Genomic DNA, 27,908 nt, shown 5'->3' with positions numbered 1-27,908 from the left:
AAGTTAAGCCTTGACTATTCAGTTGAGGATTCTGTGTTTGGGGTTCACAGATCTAAGAACGTCCCCCTTGAAACACATTATATACTGTTATACACCTCGGACTTGGCCCTCGAGTGTCCACAACGGTGTATAGTAGGAGGGAGTGAAGGGACAACCCATTGCTCCCATGGGTATTATCTGCTGAGTTTTGTCTTTTGTAATTCCTGTGAATAAAATGAACCTAAAATCTCTTCCCCTTCCAAATCATATATCTTATAAGTCCAAGGAACCGTATCTATTACATCAACAATTTTAAAAAGTTCGTTCGTCCATCGTTTAGTATAACCCTTTTCAAAATGAGATTTCCACCTATATATTCTTACGATATCACCAACTTTGAACTTAGGTTTTCTGACATTAATCTCTTTTTCATATTTTAATTTTGTAAATGTTTCTGATGGTTTCATATTTGTTGACGTGTGAATCGTGTCATTATACTTATCCACAATATCCTGAATAAAAGATGACCATTGTTGTGAACCGAGTTGTGTGAATTTTTTATATAGTCTCTCTTTTAAGGTACGATTAAAACGTTCAACAACAACTGCCTTCCCTTCATTGAAGGTACTGTATAATGTAATACTGTTATTTTTTAGAAATATTCATAAATGTCTTGTTATAAAACTCTCTACCCTCATCAGTCCACAATTTTTTAGGTTTTCTCTTACTTTTATTAAATATCTGTTGAAAGGCAAACATAAGAGTATTTCCTGTTTTGTTTTTTAAAGGGACAACCCATGCGTATCTACTCCTCAAATCAATAACGGTTAAAGCATACTTGTACCCCTTATCATTATTGAGTTCAATCAAATCAGCGGACCAGATATAATCAACTTCCTTGGAATAAACTTTCCTTCTACGAAACTTTGTGAATATTGGTTTATGTAATTCATCAGCTAATTGCTCTTCAGTCTTAATGACATCATTAGAGCCTATAAGTTTTTTGAAATACCAAGTCCAAGTTTCAATTTAGCACTGATCATCTTCTTCACAATGAACCGATCAACTTTTTCTCTCAAGGTTGGATTTTGTATCAGAGACAAATTATACAACATTTCTCTATCGGCTTCATGCTTTTCTTCCAACGTTGTGGTATTCCCATAATCAATATTGTGTCTCATGCACACTTCATCAACTCTATTGATGGGTTTACTCCATGATTTAGGATTGTCTGCCTCATCTAATCTTTTATCCAAGTTTGTGCCTGGACCACAGAAAGAATACCCTGGAAGATGTAATTCCCCTGGTATTCCAGTAGTTGTAAATTTACTTCCTGATAAAAAGTTTTGAATATCTCCTCCTCGTTTGTGTTTGGAGATAAATTGATTTTTTTTTGAACCACACACCGAACATATACCTTTTTGTATAACCCTGTTATTTTTACTTTTAATATATGAAATATTTTTAGGATTAGTTTTCTTTTTACATTTGAGACAATAACTCATTTATTTATGAGAAAAATTCCTGCAGAGTGCAAAAACCTTTTTAGTTTCCAACATGCACATTTGAATCTTAATTTTTAAAACATAAAGAATCCTTAGAAATGCCTTCACTCTCTCCTCCATTTATTTAAGAAAAAAAATGAAAAAATTGAATTAAAATGAATATCTTGTCAATGTCAATAGTCTTGTCGAAAGTATTGCAAATAGACTTGTCAATTCTTTGTTTTCCTCCTCGGTGGGTTGAGTTATTTTCTGTAATACCACCAATCTTTTTTTAATCTCACAAGTTTCCATATTTTGATATTTATTTTGTCTCGCTCTTTCCTCCCTCTCCTTCTCCCTCTCCTCCCTCTCCTTCTCCCTCTCCTTCTCTCTCTCCTCCCTTTCCTTCTCTCTCTCTCTCTCTTCTCCCTCTCCTCCTTCTCTCTCTTCTCCTTTTCTTCCTCTTTCCTCTCTTCTTCAACTCCTTCCTCATCCCTTATTATCCTTGAATCGCTTACACCCCATAGAATATCATACATATATTCATCAGGATTTCTTGTTATTCCTGTATCCGAAATAATTTTTTTTACAACAGGAAACCAATAAAATTTATTTTGGATTTCTAAAAGAGCCTTACCTTTTCTTAACTTTATAATTTTTTCATTATTTAACATTCTAATTAAATCTAAAGTTGTCGGTTTATCAACATCAGCATAATGCCAATCTTTTATTGAAAATACCTCATTCTTATGTTGTAGAACATAATTATTAAAATACCGAATACCCTTTTCTTGAAGGTATGCTTGGACACAGAAATGATAATTTTCTTGAAGCCTTCTTGCTGTCATTTATGTATTAGAAATATATGTTAGAATAATATTATGGCACGAAACACCTCCCCATCTTCCCATAGTTAAATCATTTTGTATTTCCTTACTTATTATATATAATCCTGTTTTTTCTGTTTTCATGATATAAACAAGGGCAAAACCATTATTATATTTACCCTTATTAAATTCTTTTATTTGTTGTTTACTAATCGTGGCCCCACAAAACTCATTCTCGATACCAAGTGGATAATATTCTTCCTTACGAAACTGATTTAATTGTTCCAGGTCTTCGAGGTCAATTTTAAATGACCAATTATACCCTAAATCATTCATATCATACCACCATTGTTCTATTCTCATACAAACGATACGCCCTTCTTTATAAAAATTTATTTTAATTCGAACTGTGAATTCTGTATGACCTGGAGATAATATCAACACTTCTGTATCTTTGGAATACACGGCCGTTTTATTTAAAGATATATATTGTGATAAATCGCTTAATCTCACCAAGTCATTCGTGTCAGTCGGGCTTGGATAATTTTTTAATTTATAAGCATTTTTCATGTTAATATTTTTGGTTATATTATATTTATGTCGTTCAGCCTATGCCTTTGTGTAATAATTTGAAAAATCAATATCCAGTTCTTGGGATACACCAAAGACAGAACCATCTTTACCAACATAAGTCATTTATATTAGATTAAAAATAATATCATAAAAATTTTTATTTTTGTTGAGTTGAAATAACACATATAGACATAATTGACCACAACACTTGGAATTTAATTCTTGGACTTGAAATGTTTGATAAACACCATTCTGTAAGAATTTTATGACTTCAACAGGTGGTGGAAGACCAAAACTATCAAAATAATATTTGTCTTGACTATTAAAAATACAAACCCAATGAGAACCGTTCCCATTATTATCTTCTAAGTTCATAATAATATTCTTTGTATGTTTCGGCACATTTGTTAATTCATCTCTCATACAAATAACCACATTATGAATTTTTAATTTCTTACAATATTTGACAAAAGCCTGGTGTTGGCTTAGTGGTTAGGGTGGCGGCTTGGGATCCAAGGGTCCTGAGTTCAAGCCCCGTTGGCTGCTGAATTAACACCAGGGGGTTGACTCAGCCTGTCATCCTTCCGATGTTGGTGAAATGAGTGCCAGTGTACTGGTCCCGGTGTATGCCCCGGTTAGAATAGGTGTACCATATCCCTGTGTGTCGTAAGAGGCGACCAGGGTTGGCGTCAGGAAGGGCATCCGGCCATAAAACATTGCCTCAAGAAAAAGCCAAACCCCTGCACAGCAGGGAAAAATGGCTGTAAAAACGGTCATTTACAATATTTGACGAGTTGTAAATTTGATGTTGTATTCTTTCCAAATTCTTTAAACCACTCATCAATGCTCATTTATTTATTAGAAAGATATAATCCATTACCTCTTTTCGTTAATTTCACACCTGCTTGTGCTATGGAAGAAAGCATATCTCCAACGAACAATCTCGCTTTATCAGGCAGACCTTCAAGTTTTTCAGCAAAATCTACAATTACACCACTTCCACTAATTTGTTTCTCCAACTCTTTGTTATGTCTTTCCAATTCTTTTTGAGCTTGGAGTTGAGCCTTCCTTTCGTTGGCAGTTTTCACCGCTGTTGAAATACCACCCGTCAATGCTCCAACCGCACTTAAACCAGCAAATAAAGGAATTAGAAATGGGAGAAATCCTCCACTCGTCTCTCTTATTGAATATTTTTTCAACATTGGTTTTGTCATTTTAATTTTAAGTGAGCCAGTGTCATTCAAGATTTTAACCTGTTCTCTTGTGAGCAAAACATCAATTCTTACTGCTCCTTTTCTCTGAATTATATTAACGTTAATCGTACAAGGCTTTTGATTTTGAACACAAGATGATAGTTTATGAAGATTGATTTGATTAACATATACCCCAGTTGGTACTTTGCCACTCATTTATTTAACAAAAAATTATGTGAGACTAATCATCACACCATTATCTGTATTAATCTGCAATTCTGTTTCTTCCAAAAGCAAACAATATGTGTCAACTTCTTCACTCTCTCCTCTTTCAATGTATAGGGAAGTATCCACTGGATTAGACTTTATAGTTTCCTTTTGAGCGCTCAAGTCAAACGCATAGATTGTATACAAACTTTTAAATGCTGTCATATCCAAAATAGGTTCTTTATTTCCATTACTTTCACACACCTTTTGGTAAGACTTGTATGCTTCAGCAAAATCATTTGTTTCCCAATTAATTTCCAATCTATCTCGTGGCTAAAATGTTCCATCTAGAGAAACGCGAAGTTGTTTCACCTTAGCATTATCACTCAATGCATTATTCTTATCAGTCGCAGTATCACCATCTGGCTTTTTAAAAATGATCCACAGATATCGTGGCTTTCCTTCCAGAACACCCAAATTCCACGTGTAAGTGGTTTGGTTGAGTTTAACGTGTTGACATCTTCTTTTGAGGTATGATACACTGAGTGGTTTCTTTGAGTTAAGTCTTCCATTCAACATCTCTTCTGTTTTAAGATTAGGAGTATATTCACTGATATACCAACTCATTTCCTCAATTACAAATTTATTCTGTTCACCAAAAGCACTACCAACACCAAAAAGCAATCTATTTTCATTATCATTCCTTTGTAGTTGAAATTTAATTTTAAGACCATACAGAACTTTATCATGATCATAAAATCCAAATATACCTTTAAGAGGAACTGCCACAGTAAAACTATTTACTGCTTTTGTATCATCATTATACATTCCTTTCCTTTGAGTATATCCAGGGTCTGTGTTTGTTCCCGTTGACATATCAGGAATAAAACCTTCGACAGACCCCTTTCCCATTCTATCACTGAATGTATAGAGTGTAAATTTCATCATTTCAGATACAGCAGAGACATAATCAACCGCTTCAACTTCTTGGGTTCCAATATACAAACGCACACTATCAAACATTTTCCAGAAGAAATCATTTACAAGTGTAGCGTTTGTGTTATTCCCAGCCTTAGTGAATTTAAATTTACACAACAAGAAACTTTCGGATAGATTCAAATAGGTTTGTTGATTATTTATTTCAAAACTTTTTGTACCATTCGTATTCCAGTCTGTTCCAGTTATTGCATTTACCTTGAAGTAATCTTCTTTTTTGGTGGAGTTTGAGATAATAATAGTATCATCCAAATCATAGATACTATCAATTGCTTCCATACTTATATTTATTTAGGAAAAAAAGATGTTAAAACTTTTGAAACCCTGATCCAAGTGTTCGAATTATTTTCTGTCGTTCTTGGGGGGACAACTGAGGTTTGCCTTTCTTAATTTCTTTTATTGCTTGTAATTTATGAGATTCCTTCTGGGCATCTTTTATGCTCTTTACAGCACCTGCTACATTTCCCACAGCAGAAGCAGTTGAACCAATTAGATCTTTATGTTTAAGAATAGTTGAACCAATACCCATTAGAGTATCAATTATCCTATCTCCTCTAAATTGATGTACAACACCCCTTTGTCTCTTAGGTTTATAGTATCCTCTACCAAGATACATACCTTCACCCTTGTAGTATGGGGAAAGGAACATCCCATCCCCTGTAATTATTTTATATTTTCCCAACTCGTGTTTCCTCACAATAACCATCGTATTTATTTCTTGGAAAACTTCATGTAGGTGAATTCTGATGGATATAACTTCTCCATTAAAAGAAATCATACGATTATCTTGGTCGGTTATCCTGAAATTTACTCTGTGTATGGTTTTTCCTGACAGAGGAAGATAAACCAAATTTTTGGGTTCCATATTGAATTTATAACCAATTGGGGTTGAGTATGCACTGAATGAAAATATTGTATTTTTTTTTCCATCATTATAAGCACCATCAATCAAATCACAGTGAATTAACACCGAATTTATTCCTGAGGATATTTGAATGACATTATCACTGTAAAACGTCCCATTAGTTTCAATCTTTTTTGAGGAGAAACCCAATAACTCTCTAAATGAATTATCAATTGTGAAATCAACCTTGTAGTTATTTTTAACTTTAATCGTTGATTTTGAAGTATGTTTTTGAATGTTTATAATAATATTTTTTGGTTCATCACCCTGTTCTTTCATAAGACGAGCAATTTCGGAAGATATTTGAGAAATCTCATATGGTGAGACTGTTATCGTTTTGTATCCACTTCCGGGATTATAACTAAACTTGTCATTTTTATCAGTTATATTAAATAAGGTATTATAAGTTTCCATGGACAATAAAGATGCCTCATATTCTTTTGTTAATCCTCTGATCCTGAGTTCAAACCCCACTCCACTGTTGAATTCATACCAGGTGGGGTTGACTCTGCCTGTCATCCTTCCGAGGTCGGCAAAATGAGTACCAGCATGCTGGTATACTGTGTCGGAGTGGCGACCCGTCCAGGATTGTGTCCAATAGCCAAGGAGACTGCTTAGGCAGCACCAACGCTCTGCATGGAGTATGGTCCCGATGGATGGATGGATATTCTTTTGTTGGGTCAAGTTGTAGTGGGTATGGGAATGAAGATGTGTGGTCGCTTGTTGTGAAATTAAAACTCAGGATTGTGCTTCTCATCTTATTTAATATGAGATAAAATGTCTTTATATTGAGATTTATTAATTATTTTCATGTTCATCAACTGGACTAAAATGGCTGATGCTTCATTAAAACAAATGTTATTTCCAGCCTTCTTACTACCTAACAACAATAACAGTCTATTAACTAATTGCGATGGGTCATTTGGAAGAAAACTAATACCTGAACCAAGGATACTTCAAGCCTGAATAATGTGTTTCTCCTTCTCATTTTTCCTACTTTTACTAGAAATACTAACCCTATAATTTAGAGTGTTCAGCAGATCAATATATACTCTATCATAATTATTTTTCATATCCAATGGTTTATCAATATACTTTGATTCATCCCTCACAGTTGAACCTTGTCTTCCATCGTTTGTGAGAAGAAACATTAATCTCGGAATTAGTTTAACAGGGGGTTGAGCAGAACCCAAGAACCTTAATTCATCATTAAATATCAATACCTTTTCTTGAAGAAGATGAAATATTGCTGGTTGTTCTGTTGGAATGAGTCCTGCTTTGGTTTTTGAATCCGCTGAATATTCATTGTTTTGAAGAGCATTCACAATATAATCAGAAATCGATTAATCTCTTCCAGTTGTTGAAATAAACCTTCATCATCATATACCTTTAATTCTCCTAAATGCTCTAATTCTTCCTCCGTCATTTGATCAAAATCTTTTAACATTTGAAGTTTTTTAGGAGTATATTCTACTGTGGGAACTGTGGAAACATCTTTCATTTTTTTCTTGGGAAGTTTTTCAAAGTGGTTTAAAAAATTTCTCTTGTTTTCTTTCAAATGCTTCTTCACCCGTTAGTTTCTGTCTGCGTTTCTTCTTTATGTCTTCCTGTTGTTTTACAACTTTTGAAACCAACTCTTGATGTTCCTTAAATCTTCTTGCTCTTTCTTTTGCATCCATTTATTTATTGTAAAATATCATTTAATGAATTGTAAAGATCAACAGGGAACTTTTCCTTTTCTTCATCATTCAAGTAGATGTGTTCAAATAAATCCTTTTCTTTAAATATTTCATCAAATTCTTTATTAACATTAATGCGAGTTGTAATTTCTTCTTCACTAATACTTGCATCTCTGCTTTTCATACGTTTGCGTTGAGTTTCTTCATCAACATCAAAACCGAATGATAAAATCTTCACTCCGCTCAGATGTTTAATAATTTGTCTCGTTCCTTCTGGATTAGTTTCTAATATCCCAAGACCACCAGATTTTAGTTTCCTGAACTCACTCTTACAATGTGAATATTTTGTTGTACCAAGAGAAACCTCCTCAAATATTTGACCTTCATTCCTCAATCGCATATGTTCCTCCACTGAAATATAGTGATAATCTTCACCTTTTACTTCTCCAGGTCTTATTGCTCTAGTTGTTGTTGATACAATGCGTATCACGGGGTGTTTTTTAAGTAAATTTACAATATTCTCATTTGTACTACACAAGAACCTTGATTTATGAAAGTTTTTTTACAGAAGCAGATTTACCCACTAGATTTACAATAATAGTTGTCATTTATATATGTAATTGTTTATAAAACAAAAAATATATCCCTTAATATCTCATCTTGTTTCACAACAATATATTTATATTTTTCAGTCGTGTGCTTCATGTAATCCTCAAATTTCTTTTTACTACATAATGTAGAACAATTATCTCTCCAAAAATTATTGATATCTATTGAATTTAACTTGAATAAAATAAAAGTATTAGCATTGTTTCTGATGGAACAACGAGGAAGTTGAAAGTATGATTGACTAAGATAAATACAATTACAAGAAGAATGTCTCCCTCTTGTGTAGTAGCTGTCCATTACCGTTTGGTTTCTCTCACTAACACAATCATCAAAGATAACGAGGTTCTTTTTTGATTTATCCAAATCTTGGGGAGACGGTATATCATCCGTATTATCACTAAGAATACAAGTTATCGGATTTGATTTCTGTTCACATCTCTGTGTTTCACAAAATAGTTGAATTATATCTTCAATGTTATAATCATTTAGGTTTTTTTGAAGTTTAAATAAACCGATTATATCTTCTTTTTGAAGACCAGCATTAAAACCTTGTGAGAGTAGTTGATACTCTTGTTGAAAACTCGACTTTGTGAAAATTATTAAATTATCATAATCTAAAAAGTTGGGAGTGAGGAGCATCTTTAAAAGTAAGCAGGTTTTTCCACATCCACTTGAACCAACTATGAGACATCTTAATGAATTTGGGAGATTTTTATGGTTGTTAAATTTTATCTTATTTTCCCAAATGGGTAAAAAATCATTCATTTATATATTTGGAAAACAGGTTATTTAATTTTTTTATTGGCTTTTTTTATAAACTCTATGTTTTCTCCTAAGTTCAGGTTTAATTTCAAGATAATCCATTATTTTATTTATACAATATCTTGTGTTGATATTTCCCTGAAAATTACATCCATGAATAATATATAACAACAATCCTTTGAACATTTCTCTTATATGTTCAGTTTCTTCCTTTGTAAGGAAAGGTGTGTTATCACCCTCATACTTTACATTCATTTCTCTAATCAATCTTGTAAAGTAATTCATTTTTGGTGTAAATCTAAAAGAATTATTTTCCTTTTTATATTTTTTTATTATCATTAATAAGAAGATAATCACAGAATATACATTGTTTATAGGCTTTTGACTCTGTGTTTAATCCCCGTCTTTCACACGCAGGACAATTCTCAAATTTGTCATATGGAGAATCAGGAAAGTCTAGCATATTTATAAAGTAAAACTTTACTTAAACTGAAATTCATCTACACTTTCAGTTGTATATTGACTCATATTTAATAATATTACCATCGATATCGATATACTTTTTTTCATTACCAGATTCAACGACAACATTTTTTATATTAAAGGTAATTTTAAAATGATCGTTAACTACTATTAAACGAAATGTCATTTCACCTGATATATTTTTTCCATTAACAGATTCAACTACAACATTATTTATGTTGAAAGTGATTTTTAAATGGTCCTTAACTCCGATTGAATGAAATGCTATTTCACATGATATATTAACATGTTTTATTTCATCAGGATTTACATCTTTAGGGTTGTTGAAAAAAATACAAATTTCTCCTTGCATATTACAGATGGTCTTATCTTTTCTTTCTAAAGCTTCATCCATAAGGTTTTTGTTTTTTGATACTTTTTCTTGTTTCATTGCTTTTTGTAGTTTTGAATATATTACCAGAAGGAGAGGAGAAACTTTTGTTAGAGATACTTTAATTGATGTTCTACCAGGTATACTAAAAGCCCTTCCACTGAAGGAAATTGAAGAACTCATATTATTTACCAAAATTGTTTTTATCCAATAGTTGTTATATTTATCTTTGTTCAATTTTACATCCTTGACATATTTCTCAGTATCTTTAACAAATGAAGAGATTGATTGAAACTTGTCTTTTGTGTCTTGAAACATTGTATTTATTAAGTGAAAAAGTTGGAGGATAAAATGGTTTTAAGCACAGATTCACCTGTAAAATAAACGAAATTTTCATCAAGAAAATTTTAGTTTCAGCAAAGATTTATTATATAAATATGGTGAATACAACATACTGCGATGTTTGTAATCACAAATATAAACATTATAGAAAACACCTCCGAACCAACAAACACACATTTAATCTATTTCATAAAATATCTCCTCTTGAGTTGGAAAGAAAACATTGTGATATCTGTTCAAAGGATATTTTGAAGAGAAGTTATAATAAACATCTTCAATCAATTTAATAAACATCTTTAATAAATTCAATTTAAAGTAAAGGGAGACTATTATATTGAAAACACTGATGGGGCATTTAAAGGGCATATAAAAATAAGGATTTTTCAATTTGGAGAACCCGGTCCATCATCAATAGCTGAATCAATTGAAATAGTGAAACCTGATGTTGAAAAAGTTATTAAAAAGACATTAAAAGAAATGAAAACTTTAAAGTTTTATATGGGAGTGAAAATGAATATGAAAAGGCAAGATGAAGAACAAACTCCTTATATGAGAACAGATCTTCATTTTATAACATCATTTCAAGATTTTTTGAATTGTGGGGTTTATGAAGAACTATCAAAACAAGAGGAGGATGTTGATAATACAGTGGTAGGAAGTGGATTCAATATTTTTAAAAATCATCTTTTTAGATATACACATTCTAAAATCAAACCCTCTTAAAGCTTCTTCTTATATTGAATTACCAAAAGAAATAAAACTAAAGAAGGCAGTTGTTAATATTAAGAACAATGATAATAAATGTTTTCTCTGGTCTGTTCTTGCTCACTTTCATCCACCAAAATGTAATTCAGAAAGAGTAAAACAATATATGAAATATGAGAATACCTTGGACATTAAAGATTTTAAATTCCCAATGCCACTAACAGATATTCCTAAATTTGAGAAAAAGAATAATCTTTCTATAAATGTATATGGATTAACGGATACAAACAAAGTTCAAATATTAAAAATTTCAAACAACTTTCAAAATGAAGAAACACACATTGATCTTTTATATTTTAGTGTTGGAAATAATTCACATGACACATACATCAATAATTTATCAAGATTAATCTCTTCTCAGGTATTCAGAACAGCAAACAAAATATATCCTTGTAAGCGATGTCTTAATTCATTTCATACAAAAGAACGATTAGAACAACATTCAAAATATTGTAGTAATCATAAATCAGCTGTAATTACAATGCCTAAACCTGGTGAAAAGATTTCTTTTGAAGATTATAATAAATCTATCATGCACCCATTTGTGATATATGCTGATTTTGAATGTATCCTTAAAAAGATAAATACTGCTTCTCCTAATCCAAAAGAATCATATACAAATAAATATCAAAAACATATTCCTTGTGGTTTCTGTTATTATATCAAATCATCTGTTGGAGAAAAGTATAACAAACTTGAACATTATAGTGGAAAAAAAGCTTCACAAGAGTTTGTAAAACGATTAGAAAAGGATTGTAGAAGACTCACGAAATTAATGAAAGAAACAAATGAACCGATGAAATTAACCAAAGAAGAAAAATTAGAATTTAGAAAGAACAATATCTGTCATATTTGTGAGGGGGAAATTAAGGAGTCTAAAGTTAGGGATCATTGTCATCTTACTGGTAAATATAGAGGTCCCGCTCATTCCTGTTGTTATCTTAATTATAAATTACCTTCTTTTATTCCAGTCTTTCTTCACAACAGTGCCAACTATGATACACATCTATTTATAAATGAACTTTCAAAAACACCAGGGAATATTTCTGCCATAACAAACACAAGTCAAAAGTATATTTCATTTACAAAAATGATATTCACAAAACCTTTGACTCGTATTAGGTTTCTAGATTCTTACAAGTTTATGGGAACACCACTAGCCTACCTCGCATCAAATCTAAGCTCCACGGACTCTTTTCCAAATCTTAATTCATTCTTTCCAAAAGAGGAAATTCTCACTAAAGTGGAAATTCAGATTAAAGAGAGAATTCAAAGTAAAGAGGAAATTCTAATTAATTAAGAAATTAATGAAGAAATTCTAACTGAAGATGAAATTCTAATTATAAAGAAAATTCGAACAATGAATGAAATTCTAACTAAAGAGGAAATTCTGATTAAAGATGAAATTCTGATTAAAGAAGGAATTCTCACCAGAGAGGAAATTCAAACAAGGAATGAAATTTAAAGTAAAGAGAAAATTCTTACAAGTAAGGGAATTTATCCTTATGATTATATGGATTCATTTATGAGATTTAAAGAAACACAACTTCCTTCAAAAGAAAGTTTCTATAATAACCTTTATGAAGAAGAGATAAGTGATAAGGAATATAAACACGCACAAGAAATATGGAAAATATTTAAGATAAAGAACCTTGGAGAATATCATGATTTATATCTAAAAACAGATGTTTTATTGTTAGCTGATGTGTTTGAAGCTTTTAGATCACTCTGTCATAAATAAAAATTGTTATGGATTAGATCCTGCCCACTATTTCACAGCTCCTGGTTTAGCTTGGAGTGCAATGTTGAAAATGACAAAACAAGATATAGATTTAATCAGTGATGTTGATATGCTTTTGATGATTGAAAAGTCCAAGAGAGGTGGAATATCACAAGTATGTTCAAAAAGATATGCTAAAGCAAATAATAAATATCTTCCAAATTATGGTAGTGAAAAAGATAGTAATTATTTGATGTATTTTGATGCTAATAATTTATATGGATGGGCAATGTCTCAATCTCTGCCTTATGGTAAATTAGAGTGGGTGGAAGAAAAGGATTATGAAAAGACTTTGATGAATATTGTTATTTCTTCTCAAGAGGAATTGAATGACGAAGAAGAAGGTTATTATTTTGAAGTTGATTTGAGGTACCCGAGTGATCTTCATAATAAGCATAAAGACCTTCCTTTTGCATGTGAGAAAGAAACCCCAAAGAAAGAATGGTTCAGTGATTATCATAAAAGTTTTAATATTAAAGGCAAATCAACAGAAAAGTTATTAACAACATTCTATGATAAAGAGGGATATGTTTTGCATCAGAGAAGCTTAAAACAGTTTTTGAGAGAAGGATTGAGAGTAGCTAAAATTCATAGAGTTTTAAAATTTAAACAAAGTCCTTGGGTGAAAAGTATATTCAATTCAATACAGATATGAGAGCAAATACAAAAGTAAAATTTGAAGGGGACTTTTATAAATTAATGAATAATGCTGTATTTGGAAAGACTATGGAAAATGTTAGAAACAGGCAAAACATTAGATTCGCAACATCTTGGAAAGAAGCTTCGAGATTGATAAATAAACCAAGTTTTGAGAGAGAAGAGGTTTTTTCAGAGAACTTTTCTGCTATTCATATGAAAAAGGAAAGTATTGTAATGGATAAACCAATTTATATTGGAACAGCAGTTCTTGATTTATCAAAGATATTGATGTATGATTATTTGTATAATGACTTAAAGAAAGAGTATGGCGAAAATGTTTCATTGTTGTATATGGACACTGATAGTTTTATCCGAGATATAAAAACTGATGATGTTTATAAAGATATGAAGAAAAAATATTGGAGTATATGATACAAGTAATTTCAGCAAGAAGAGTGAGTTATTTTCCAAAAAGAATTAAAAGGTTATTGGTAAGTTTAAGGATGAGTTGGGTGGAAAAGTAATGAGTGAGTTTATTGGATTGAGAGCAAAGGCATATGCTTATAAGTATGGTGATCAGATTGATAAGAGGTTAAAGGGAATAAAGAAATATGTAATAAAGAAATCAATAACTTTTAGAAATTATTATAATTGTTTGATAAATAAGAAAGAAGAATATAGGAAAATTAATACAATAAGAAGTTATGAACATAACATATATAGTGAAGAAGTAAATAAAAAGGCATTAGGAGCCTTTGATGATAAGAGATTTATTTTAGATAATGGAATAGATTGTGTTCCATATGGATATTGTATGATAGAGTGTATAAAATAGATTGTGTTTTAACGATGGGAAGATGGGTTCGGGTTTTTTAAGGGCTACCGCCGCGTTTTTTCGCAATATATAAATGGTCAAACCAAGTATTAATCAAACTAAAGAGTGGAGAAAATCTCAGTCTTGGTATATAAATGGAAAACACAATGAATGTGAAAAATATCAAATAAGTCTTATTGAAAAAATAACTAAAACAAAGGTAAATAAAACAAATAAGCGAATCAATTTAAAAAGTAGTAAGTTAGAAGATGTAAAGAAAAAAATGAATATCCTTGAATGGACTGAAAACTTTGATGGTTATCAATTGAACAATGAAAAAACAATTTACTATAATCTCAAAATGATATGTGGCTCAGGAGGTGGTCAAACAAGAGCATTAAGAGAAGTTTATCATTTCGTAATGGCACAAAAGGGGTATCTTAAAAAATATAAAGATTCAAATGTTTTGTTTTTCAATATTTTAGATGGGGATTATTGTGCAAAGAAAATTAAACTATTGAAGGAATTTGAGAATGAACAAATCTTTATAGGTTCAATGAGTGAGCTAAACAATATGCATTGGTTATTTGATAAAGAGTGTCCCAAGGCTTAGACGTTTCAGATATTTCTTTCGAATCACCTTTAACAAATCATATTACCACTTTAGTACTTGAACAAATCTTTATCTTATTGCATGGGTTATTTGAAAAAAAAAGTGTCCCCAGGTTAAAAGGGGGAGACAAATAAATATACCTTGGGATAAAAAGGGGGTTTATTTTTAGGGAAAAAAATATGAATCGCTGAAAATCCCCCATTCATTTACATGGGGAAAAGTGAGCCAGAATCAGTATATTCACCCTACTTGCGTCCTTTATTTTTCTAGTTCCGTTCAGATAACCAACAGCAACAACAACACTAAAGTTGTTTCTGAGTTGCAGGCACTTCAAACATATATTACATCTTCCCCTTCAATATCGACAAGAGCATTGAACAGATAATTATTTTCATGAGTAAATAGTACGGAACTCAAACCAATTCAGTGAGAGAAATAGAATCAGAGATCGTAAAATAAATGGAAGCATCGATAGCTTGCAAAGTCCAACTCAGTCCCAAAATGAAACAACAGATCAAACACTTCAATCGACATTACCTTGCAACAAATCAAATCCAATTCAGTGTGAGGAAACATCCAAACTTAAGAAAGATAACATTTACAGTTAAGGTCATCACAAGTCTGTTTGGCGACGACTGATACGACTACTTCGAGTACGAGTTACGCATGGGGTAAATGAGCGAGCTGTAGACACTGACGGGGTGACACTGTAGACACTGACGAATGGCTCACCCAGATCTACAGTCTGATGTCATGTCTGATCTACAGTCATGTCTGACAAACAGCTTGAGCCATCATGGGCCTCACTGGAAGCGTTATCAGTATCAACGAAAGACCGATCGAGAGTAACACCCTCATTGGCTACACTGGTGCTCTTACATAAATGTCAACCGTTACGGCGATGTCACCTGTTTCAAGGGACTGAACAACATACGAACATGGCTCAGAATTCTGCCTCACAATCACAGCTGGCATCCACCTTTTGGAACCCGAAGGAGGCTCCATTCTAACTTCATCATTCTGTTGTCATGGTGGAAGATCTTAGAGTGAGTGACGATCATGGTAGCACTTCTGTTTTGCTTTTTCCAGGTCAAAGTCCCTTTTTGCAGCATAACGGTCATAAGCTATCGGCACTAGAAGACCTCGGGCAATGGGAAGGGTATTCCTCGGATATCTTCCCATCAGTTGTTGAGCCAGTGATAGACGAGTGTCTTCCAATGGCATTGTGCGATAATCCAGCAAGGCCAGGTGCTTGTCTGTAGATTTTCGCCAGAGTCGTTTTACTGTTTGTACAGCCCTCTCTACCTCTGCATTTGAACATGAATATCTGGGACTGGACATTCGAAGAATGATTCCATGATCTTTGCAAAATTTCCTCACAAGTTGTGAGTTGTACATAGTCCCATTATCACTCTGTCCAGTCTCCAGTAGACCATGTCGACTAAACTGTGCTTTTAGCCACTCAAGACTTGTACTGCAGCGTAAATCCTTCACTTCATCCATCTCAATGAATTTGGAGTAATAGTCAACCGTTATCAGGCATGTCCTCGCATCAAACTGGCATAGGTCTGTCCCAATGTCACTCCAAGGTAAATTCGGTGCTGGAGTCTGTTTCAGGGGCTCAGCAGGCAGGACAGTTTGATAGTCTGCACACTTGGAACAATTCTGGACAGTTTGCTCTATGTCCACATTCATGGAGGGCCAGAATATAACCTCCCTAGCTCGTTGCTTACATTTGACTATCCCAAGATGTGATTCGTGAATCGGGCTCAGCATGCGGAGTCTCAGAGTAGGTGGTTCGACAATTTGCATGCCTTTGTACATGATGCCATCTATAACCAAAAGTTCACTCCGGGAATTCCAGTATGGTCTGTTGCATACAGTTCATCAAGGCTATTCATCAAGAATCATGGACTGGAAATGATTGAGTTCTGACTGAGTCACTTTTTGAAGATTTTTTTTTTGAACCTCTCGTCATAGACAGATAGAAAGCCCAGCATTGAAAGATGCTCCAAGTTGTCTAGTTCTGAATGAGTATCTGGCAGGTATGCTTTAGAAAGTGTGTCTGGAAGTTGCATATCCTCCCCTTTTCTGTACTGAATGTTGAGGTCATACCATTGCAATCGTAGTAGCATGTTCTGCAGTCTCATTGGTGCAGACAGCAACGGCTTCTTGGCGATCATTTCCAGAGGCTTATGGTCATTGTAGATGATGACTGGTTTCCCAAATATATAACAATGAAACTTCTTGCAGGCATGAACTATCGATAGCATCTCCTTCTCTATTTGTGCATACCGTATCTCCTTCTCCGTCTCTGTAAGGTTTCTGGAACTGTATGCGACAAGTCAATTGTCCTGTAAGAGAACTGCACCAAGTCCACTTTGGCTAGAATCACAGTGAATCTCGACTGGTTTGTTAACATCAAAGTATGCAAGAACAGGCGGAGAACAGCAAAGTTCCTTCAGTCTCTTCAATGACAATTTAAGTCACCACATATGAGGAAGAGAGAGTTTGGATGAGAAGATAGAAGTTGGTCCATGTTTTCAGATAGTGAGGTGTAGATGGAGTCATCACTGTGTGGTGGACGGTATAGTACACATATAAACATGCAGTGGGAGTGGAGGGAAGCCGTAGCCAAAGGTATTCTTGGGGTTGTGGGGGAGTGAGGGCAGGGCATGGAGAGTGAAGAATAGAGTCTTTGATGAAGAGAGCAACTCCTCCACCAGGAAAAGTTTCAGATCTGTCAAACCGGAGGAGGGAGTAACCAGGGAGAGATACTTGGGAGTCAGAGATGTCTTGAGAGAGGAAAGTTTCTGTGAGGCAGATTATGTCTGGTTTGTCAGTGGCAACCTGTATGGAAAGATCTGTAAAGTTTGAGCGAGGGCCCCAGATATTTGAGGTCCACACTGTTAATGAAGAGGGAGTGAAGGAGGCTTTGGGTGCAGGGGATGGGAGGGGAGGGGAGGGTAGGACAGGGGAGGTGGGGGGGAGGTAAGGAGAGTTGTTGAAAGAGTGTGGGGGATTGCAAAATAGCTAGGGGAGGGGGCCAGATGAGGAGGAGAAAAGGCTCTGTGGTGCTGGGGGAGAGGGGGGACAAGAGAGGGGGTAGAAGGCAGTTGAGGATTTGAGGAGGTGGAGTGATGAGATGGAGGTGAGAGGGGAGGGGAAGGAGGAAACTTTGTGGATGAGAGGGGGGGCAACTTTGAAAAGGGTGAGTGAGGGGGTGAATGGTGAGAGAAGGGTGAATGGGGAGAGTTGAGGGAGAAAAGTGAGGGGGGAGTTTTTGAGAGAGGTGAGAGGGAGACTTGGAGGGAGAAGAGTGTGATGGTTGCTTTGAGAGTGAGGTGTGAGAGGGGTGAGTTGGCACTGAAGTTGGAAAAAAAGAATAGTTGATGGAAAGCGAACATTTATAGCATACTGGGGTTTTAAATTTTTTTAGGTCAGAGATGCGATTAAATACATTAACACTTTCACATTCTTCGGCGATGGTAAGTCATTGAACAATTCAAAACAAAGGTACAATCAGTATCTGTCCTCTCACCTGGTAGGCATCACTGGGGATTGTCCTGAAGAATGTCGGGAAACGCTGCTTGTCACTGAGGCACTCACACGATGATAAATAACTCACCTGAATGACAAAATTAGAGTTTGATTTTTAAAAATCATCACCAGCCTTTGGGGGTCTCAAAGGTTTATAATTCCCAAGACTCTGACTACATGATGACTTCAATACATATTTTGTGTGTCGCGACCACTCAAATGACCACGCCACAATAAGGAAGCAACCACACCCCTAGTCGCAGAGTCAGTGACACTCGGATTCTGAGTGATTGGAATAAACAGGCAGTTTCATTAAATACATTAAGACCCTGACATTCGTGGGGAATACGTTCTTGAAAAATACCACGAACGTCGAATCTGCAAATGTCAAGGAATTGTTTCAATGGGAAAAGGGGGATAGGTTCTCGGCGGTTCCTGATTCATCAGGGAAAGTTTTAAAATTTTATGAACACAGCATGTAACTTTTGATGTGACGATGATAATGATGATGGTGAGTTAGAATCCAGTGAACTCGGTGAACTACTTTGAAGATGATGCAGTTGAGGGTACTGATGAGTCATACACTAAAGGGGATGTAGGTGAGGATGCTGAAGGGGACACAGGTGAGGACCCTGATGAGTTGTGCACCGAAGTAGATACAGACGAGGGTGCTGAAGGTGTTGAGGTGGAGGGGCGATAGTGAAAGCAATGGGTGATTGAGAGCTGTATTGCTGAGTGCTACAGGTTGCTGTATAGCTCTCTGGATGGCTGCAAAACATTATCCAACTTCCTCTTTCCTTTTAAACCTGAGGTACCGCTCCATCAGTGGGTCGGCATTTTGCAACCTGTCAGCTACTGCCCTCATATCCTGCAGCACCTCACCCAGGAACCTGACTGTCAGGTTGGGCCTCGCTACCTCTTCCACCTCTTCATTGCCCTCCTCCTCATCTTCCTCAGAAACCTTGATAATGGCTTCCAACTCCTCCTCAGTCAGATCCTCGCCATATGAAGTGATTAGCTCCTCCAATTTGTCTGGCTCCATATCATCGAAGCCTTCCTCTCCAATCTCCTGTGCCAACCCGGCAATTTTCCACCTATCTTCTGTGGTGTCGGGAAAGCCTCTGAAGTTGCTGAATGCCTGAGGCCATATATTTTGCCAGCAATAGTTGATGGTGGAGGCTTTGACTTCGTCCAGAAAGTCTTTGATGGTGCTGATGCAGTACTCTATGTTGAAGTCCTTCCAACATTTCTTGATGGTAAATTGGGGGTCGGACTCCATCGCATCCATGATGCAACGGAAGGTTGGGAAGGTGTTTAAAGTTTTTTTTAAACGTTGAAATTACCCCATGGTCGAGTTGTTGGATCAGAGAGGTGGTGTTAGGTGGCAGGAGGATGACCTCGGTATTGAGATGTGCCACCTTCAGGCTTCAGCACCTCCTGGTGGCTTGGAGTGTTGTCCACCAGCATGAGGACCTTTAAGGAGAGGTTCCTTACTGCCAGGTACCTCTCTATTTGAGGGGAAAAACAGTTGTGGAACCAATCCATAAAGATGGCAGCTGTGACCCACGCCTTTCTTTTTTGCCCTCCAAAACGCAGGTAGAGTTTGCTTGTTTTTGCCTTTGGGAGCATGTGGATTTAGGGAACATCATCATCATCATCGGCTTCATCATGCAGTGCCCTTTGGCATTGTTGCAGAGGAGAAGATATATCCGGTCTTTGGCAGCCTTGAATCCAGATGCTGTCCTCTCTCACTTTGTGATGAATGTTCTCGTGGGCATTTTCTTCCAGAACAGGCCAGTCTCATCTGCATTGAAGACCTGCTCTGGTAGATACTCCTTCTCCTCGATAAGCTGCACGAGTTAAGCAGGGAATGTTTCAGCTGCCTCGTGGTCCACTGAGGCACTCTCGTCTGTGAGCTTTACATTGTGGAGACTATACTGCTTCTTGAAGCGGTCAAACCATCTCCTGCTAGCATGTAAGGGACTGGGGCCACTCGTACTCGCATCACTCGTGTTTGCAGCGCCTCCGGCACCAGCCACATGATCATTCATGTGCTTCACTTTTTCACGAATCAGAGGTCTGCTTAAAGGCCCGTTTTTCTGGGCATTGTCATCTAACCATACATTTAATACCTTCTCCATTGTTTCAATGTGAACATCCCTAACCTGGATAACCATTTTGGTGCTCGGTACTACACTCGCCGCGACACTTTCGTGAATCGCCTTGTTTTTCTTCATGTTGCGCAAAGTCATTCGTTCACGCCATAATACCTGCCCACAGATGCCGCATTCTCATCTCTTGATAGTCAGTCAAACAGCTCCACTTTCCAGGTCAAGCTCGTCTTTTTTCTGCCTCTTGAGCGCAGACCTCTCCTGCACTACTCGTACATTTAGGACCCATGATCAAACAATGTACAAAAAAAGTCCACGAGCGTGAAGAATCCCAGCAGGTCAAGGCAGCAGGACAAGAATAAAGAATGAGACCCAGGACATGCTGCACATGAATAGTCATGCAGGGGTTGTGGGTATATTATATGGAGGAGGGGTGGGTAGTGTGACCAATGGTGGTGGGTAATGGTTTAATGAGTGCGTAGAGCTGCTTTATGCACAGTTGGTGGGAGATGGTTTTAGAACCGTTTTATGCGTGCTGCTTTTGGGAGATGGTTTATGCACATCTGAAAGATGGTTTTAGAACTGTTATGCATGCTATGGCTGGTGGGGGATGGTTTATGCATGGATGGTGGGAGATGGTTTTAGAACTGTGTTATGCACGGCTTTTGAGAGATGGTTTTTGCACACGCAAAAACCATGAATACGCGAAGCACATAGTCACAAATGTAGAAGCAGTTCAGACTTTTTTAACTGCGAATACGTGGGATCCGCAAACGTCAAATCCGTGAATGTCAGGGTTTCACGGTACCCAGGAAATGGAGTTTGTACCACATTGTTTGTCGAAAACTAACATTTTATTTTCAACTTGCATACCTTATCCAAATTATGTGCTCGAATGTGACATCATAAAAACAACCTGCAGCTGGATTTGTAACTTTATTGTTGATGCAGAACACAACACAACTCTTCAACACTTTCCATCCCAACAAACATCATCGAATGGAAAATGTCGAATCAACTAAAAACAACATTGTCCTTTCAATGCTTTCCCCCTTGGTGTGCTGGCCACAGCTGTAACATGAAAAAAAACAAAAAACATTCTGACTTTATCCGGTACAGGACCATGTACCCAGAACTGGAGCCATCCCTGCCATGTATGCTGTATTGTCCCACAATTCATTTCATTTTTTCCCATATGCCCTTTTCTCTTGTGTTGCATTTCATTTGTGTTCCTCTTTATACTGATCCTGGTACATGGCATGACTGAAACAGACTGATTTTGAAGGTCATCATTAGCACGATCAACTCAGCAGACCATGGCTGTTGGTGAGGCCAAGCAGTTCTAAGTACTTCGGACCAAGTATCAAAACTTAATCCAATGTCCTGCAAGTGTATATCAGATAACTGCCAGAACACGATGGGAAATAAGGATCGAGAGATAGATAAATATGCAAATGAATAGCAAATATCCAGCAGACTAACACAAACAGATAGACCTATACGTGCAAACAAGAAAACGGAACAAAAGCATAAATACCTGTGGAACCGATTGCAAGGCCAACAGTTGGTTCATGGCAGCTGAGAGTGTGGACCCAGATGATCCAAGAACAGCAGATAAGGGACATTTTCCATCACCTTCACCATTCACCACATTTGCTTCAGATGGCCCAAGGAAACGCAACATTGCGTCCTCGACCCGTGACATCCCAAAACAAGAGTTAAATATGACGTATCCCAGGGTCACGTTTGGTAAAAGTCTTGGGTGTTGGTTGATCTCCTCCAGAGCAAACACCACTGACATTGCCCAGCGAAGTCGGCGGGCATTGAAACTGCAAGTGAAGTTCGGGTTAAGTTAACAATTTAACAACGTTAAGTAACTAAAGAGTTCATAGAACACCTTACCCCATGCAGTTTTGAGAAAGGACATGGGTGGGATCTGCAAGCGGCAGATTTGATTGGTTGAGATGATGTAAAATGCCCAAATATTTTGTCCACGGTTTTGAATTAAGCCAATAAGGTGATTTGTGTTCTACAGTGCAAGTATATATTTCAACTGAAATAGATTTTGGAGGTTGTATAAAAACCATTTTTTTGTCTTTTACAAAAGACAGTGTCTTTTACCATAACAGTGTCTTTTACACCACCTGATTTAATACATTACATTCATTCTCCATGCCTGTTGTTTGTGTCCTTTATGACATCACAGAAAATAGTAAATTTTCTGTTTGGACTGATCCTCAATTTTGGTTGACTATAAGATAAGGAAGACTTATGTTTGACTCCCAGACAGGCAGAAACAGCCATGCAAAATTATCCTACTCCTCTCTGTGCATACACAATCGGAACAAATTCAGAACCAAATTACTGTTAAACAACAAGTTTGTTTTCCGATTCATATTCAAAGTAAAACATTCAATTGAAATTAAGATGTTTCTCGATCATAAACTGACGTTTGCGGACATATAGACAGACAAACAAATTGAACCAATTGATTAATTCCACTTTTTGCTTCATGTGCGTAGGGTAAAGATGTGCATAACTCAATGATTTATGACAACAAATCATTTCGGTATTTATTTCAAGTGAGAATATTTCAATCACTAAGGCACAAATTACTCACTCTCTCTCTCTCTCTCTCTCTCTCTCTCTCTCTCTCTCTCTCTCTCTCTCTCTCTCTCTCTCTCTCTCTCTCTCTCTCTCTCTCACTCTCTCACTCTCTCACTCTCTCACTCTCTCACTCTCTCACTCTCTCACTCTCTCTCTCTGTCTCTGTCTCTGTCTCTCTCTCTCTCCCTGCTGGCTGTTGGTGAGTCGAGTGGAGTGTCATGGCGGTTGAGTGGTCTTGGTGAGCTGTGATCTGCCCTGTTTTTGCATCTTTCTATCCCCTTTCACATCGTTTTTCACCTCCCTTCCTTTGTTTCCTTCTACGCATCGTTATTTGTGCTCCCACCCTCCCCTCTTCCCTCCCCTCTTCGTTAGACCTCGCGCTCCGGCCTTCCCTCGCGCCGTTGTCACCCCACCCCACCCGCCCATCTGTCTTTGTTATTTCACGGTTTGCCCTTCGGTTCATCTCTTCCCCTTCCCTCCCCTTTCCCCTGTTCTCTCCTCACATACATTTTCCCAGAGATAGAGAGAGAAAGAGCCCACAGCTTCGTGTGGATAGCTTTTAGTTGGCGGCCCATCCCGGCCCTTCAACTGATCGTTTTTTTTTCTCACTGTAGCTGTGTTTATTTCCTTTGGAACCCTGTCTCTGCTCGTATTTAATTACTGCACGAGAGCAATCGCCCCTCCTCCCCCTTCCTAAACATGACTTTGTATTCCCGTTATTCGGCATTTGAAGCATTAACACGAAAACATGGCGTCGTCTGTGTCCCGCCCGACGACGTCAGCGTCGAGGATCTCGTTATCGCTACGGGAAACATCGTCGGTACTCACAAAGTTCGTGCAGCCTCACGAATGAACAAACGTGTGGTTATCTTCGTGTCTGAGACAGAACTGGTTCACGAAATCGTATCTACCAGACTATCAACAGATGACGGACATTTTGTGCTCGTCTCCTCTCTGGACACACCGGCCGTGACAGTCATGATCTCGAACGCTCCTCCTTTCCTGAGGAATCAGACGCTGATCTCCGAAGGATCTCGTTATGGTTCTGTGGTTTCTCAATTCACCATATTACCTTTACGTAGCCAGGACGATCGGACGAAGCATGTGATGTCTTTTTCGAGACAAGCTTATGTGGTGCTTCCTCCCTCTAACGCTGAAAGAACCTTGAATATCGTTTTAAAACTCAAAATTGATAATCACGATTACCAAGTCTACGTAACCACTGACACCCTGAAATGTTTCGAATGTGGTAATTTCGGACACTTGAAACGATCTTGCCCAAAGTCAACCTCGTCGAACGATGAAACAAACATCGTCAACAAGAATACATCTTCTTCTTCTTCTTCTTCTTCTTCTTCTTCTTCTCTTCATCGAATGTGAAGGAAGTGAATCCCGTGTCCGGTAATAAGGCCCAGTCTTCTCAGCCCGATAGTCTAAACAGCAAAAGGAATGTTTGGGATGGTTTCACCGTCGTTCCATCAAGGAAGAGAAAGACTTTACCTGATGGTCGTTTAACCTAGAAGAAAGGAGCATTTACAAACGAGGAATCTGTCGGTAATGTTCCTGCAGTTGTGACTGACGTCACTCTACAAGGCTTACCCGGTATGGACCCGGAATGGACCCGGACCCCGGTACCTACGACCAACAAGTTCAGCCTACTTGCCGGTGAGGACAGAGACGTCTCCCTTACAGAGACCACTTTACCTGTTATTGCAGTGAAAAAAACTGTTTCACTCGTTAAAAACTCTCCTATTGGAAAGTCCATTGACGGTGATACACAGACCACTTGTGATGAACCTGCTGTCACTTTGGTAAATATTAACCCTGAATCCTTGTCAGTAGGAATTAGTGAAACAAATGTTAACCCTAAATCCTTGTCAGTGGGAAATAGTGAAACAAATGTTAACCCTGTTACTGCTCCCAGTCCATCACGTGGTGAAGCTGGAAACACAGGAAATGTTAAAATGGATGTTTTACGAGAGACCCCCAAAGTACTGTATACCTCCACACCGTTGGAGGTCGATAACACTGTTACATTTGAGGGAAGCGATATCGCTACATCCACTGATGGTGTTTCTGTTTCATCAACTCCCCCGATTATTTCCATTACTTCACCAGGAGATGTTCCCACAATGGAAGAGCACATAGACCTGGTAACCAGTACAGATCCGTGTATCAATACTGACGACAGTATCGATATGCAGGACAGTACAAACTTGTGTGACTCGGAAACTAAAACCGACTCTGACGAATCTGACCTGGAGGAAGCAAACAGCAACAGTCAAGTGGAAACGGTGGAGAAGCCGACCAGTCAAGGTCCTACCCCCCCGCCCCCCCCCCGAACAAATAAGACTCTTCTTACAAAATACATACAGGAAACGCAATATAAACCTGACGGAATACTTTCCAGATCTACCGTCCTTCCTCGAGTGTGCTCAGGCTATCGTACGTAAGCCTGACTTATTCGGTTTCCACCAGACACACTGTCTCCGCTTAAAAAAACTGATTGCCAAGGCGAAAAGGGATCCGAATCAATGATCCCGCTTCTGATCTTATTCTTAGAAGCTATTATTTTCCTCATGGCCAGTTTCAATATTGGAACATTAAATGTTAATGATGGTGGGAGTCCGCTCCGCAAGGTCCAAATTAAACAGTTGGTAGAGGTCAACGGTCTCGACATAGCTTTGTTACAAGAGACCCATGCTGTCTGATCTGTTCAGGCTCAGTGGCGACTATTTATGGACAAGGAATGTTTCTTCAGTAACAACTCCACGTCGAAGGCAGGCATCACGTTTGTCTTCGGGAAACATTTCCATCCGTCCTGCCTTAAATTTATGAGTATTATTGATGGACACCTTGCCTCCGTGACCTTCTCGATCAATCAGATCAAGTTCACAATTCTCAATGTGTACTCTCCAAGCAAAAATGATGAGCGGATCTCCTTTTTTGCCGAACTGAGAAAATTCCTGCAAACACTGGATTTGCAGACTTGTCTAATTATTGGTGGCGATTTTAACTGTACTGCTAATGCTTCATGTGACCGGAACCCCAACCATGTACCGCAGAACGTTTTGCAAACATCATTGCAAAATATAATCTTCATGATATTTGGCGCGTGCAGCACCCTTCTGATCAGTCTTATACATGGTGTTGTTGTTTAAACAACCACATCTCACTTGTGAGGCTTGATCGCATCTATGTAAATTCTCATTTATTACATGGAGTTTATAAATCCGATATCGTGCCTTCTGGTTTCTCCGACCATTCCCTAGCTCGAGTCTTTATTCAACTCTCTAAACCATGTCCAGGGAGCTCTCATTGGAAATTCAATAACAGTTTACTAGAAAACCTCAACTTCATTCAGGCCTTTGAATCCTTCTGGCCGGCTCTCCTAGAACAGAAGTTAAGCTGTTCCGTGAACCCGTTGATATGGTGGGATTTAGTAAAAACCCAAATTAAAGGGTTCTGTCAACAGTATCGTTTTTTCTCAACAAGGGCTGACCATGAAGTTAAGAAAATATTACAGTTCGAGATTTTACAACTCCAACGGGTCATCGGACAAAATAATAGCAACACACAAAAAACCTTAACTGAGAAACAGTCCTTATTAAAGGAAATAACCGAGAGGAATGCACGTGGTGCCTTAGTTCGGATGAGGGTGCGGCACCTGAATGAGGCAGACGTACCAACCAAGTATTTCTTTTCCTCAGAGAAACGTCTTCCCAGTAAACAGCATTCTCAGCTGCGATTAGCAGACTCATCCATTACCTTTACACAATCAGAAATCAAACTTTTCGTGAAGGAATACTTTTCGAAAATATATTCAATGGAACAAATAAATCCTGTCAGTGTCGCCTCTATCTCCGAAGGCCTGCCAGTGTTGTGGGAAGATGGGCGTTCCCAACTGGAAAGACCCATTACTTTGGATGAACTTGGCACTGCCCTGCACGGCCTTGCCATTGGGAAAGCACCTGGATTGGATGGACTTACAACCGAATTTTACAAGAAGTTTTGGCACTTATTGGGTCCAGAACTCATTAACACCTTGAACGCAAGCTGCCAGCTTGGAGAGCTAGCTCGGAGTTGCCGGCGAGCTCTTCTTACCCTCATCCCAAAAAAGGGAGACATGCTGAGTATTGAAAATTGGCGTCCTATCTCCCTGTTATGTACGGACTATAAGATATTTTCAAAAGCCCTGGCATCGCGACTTACTCCTTATTTATCCTCGTTGTTGAAAGAAGACCAATGTTACTGTGTCCCAAAACGTTCCATCTATGACAACATCTCCCTTGTGAGAGACATCATTGAACTGTGCAAGGAAAGCCCTAAATATTTAGGACTTCTTCTACTTGATCAGGAGAAAGCCTTTGACCGTGTTGACCATCGGTACCTTTTTGAAGTACTTGAGCGGTTTGGACTTGGTTCAACCTTCATCTCTTATATTAAAATACTATACAATAATATTTATAGTGTGCTTAAGATAAACAATGAACTTGTTGCACCTTTGTCTGTTAACAGGGGAATGAGACAAGGTTGCCCTCTTTCTGGGTTGCTTTATGCTCTCTCCATCGAACCCCGACTGGTTTTTTTGCACTGTAGACTAACAGGGGTTAGTTTGTCCCAGCTTGAAC

The 27,908-nt window shown here is 37.3% G+C and overlaps 1 protein-coding gene across 1 annotated transcript in view; it reads right to left on the bottom strand.

The window, feature by feature from the left end:
• Nucleotides 1-27,908, bottom strand: part of LOC147034445 (extracellular calcium-sensing receptor-like) — a 109,251-nt gene that overhangs the window by 68,161 nt on the left and 13,182 nt on the right. The window contains exons 2-3 of the mRNA XM_085883550.1: nt 22,208-22,499; nt 18,561-18,647 (exon numbers count right to left, since the gene is read on the bottom strand). Coding sequence (XP_085739676.1) covers nt 18,561-18,647; nt 22,208-22,499 — 379 coding nt within the window. The remainder of the gene's footprint in view (nt 1-18,560; nt 18,648-22,207; nt 22,500-27,908) is intronic.

The sequence above is a fragment of the Eptatretus burgeri genome, chromosome 1 (assembly GCF_056783735.1).
Source record: "Eptatretus burgeri isolate ZD-2024b chromosome 1, Ebu_testis_v1, whole genome shotgun sequence".
Lineage (NCBI taxonomy): Eukaryota > Metazoa > Chordata > Myxini > Myxiniformes > Myxinidae > Eptatretus > Eptatretus burgeri.
This window is presented reverse-complemented; position numbering and strand designations above follow the sequence as displayed.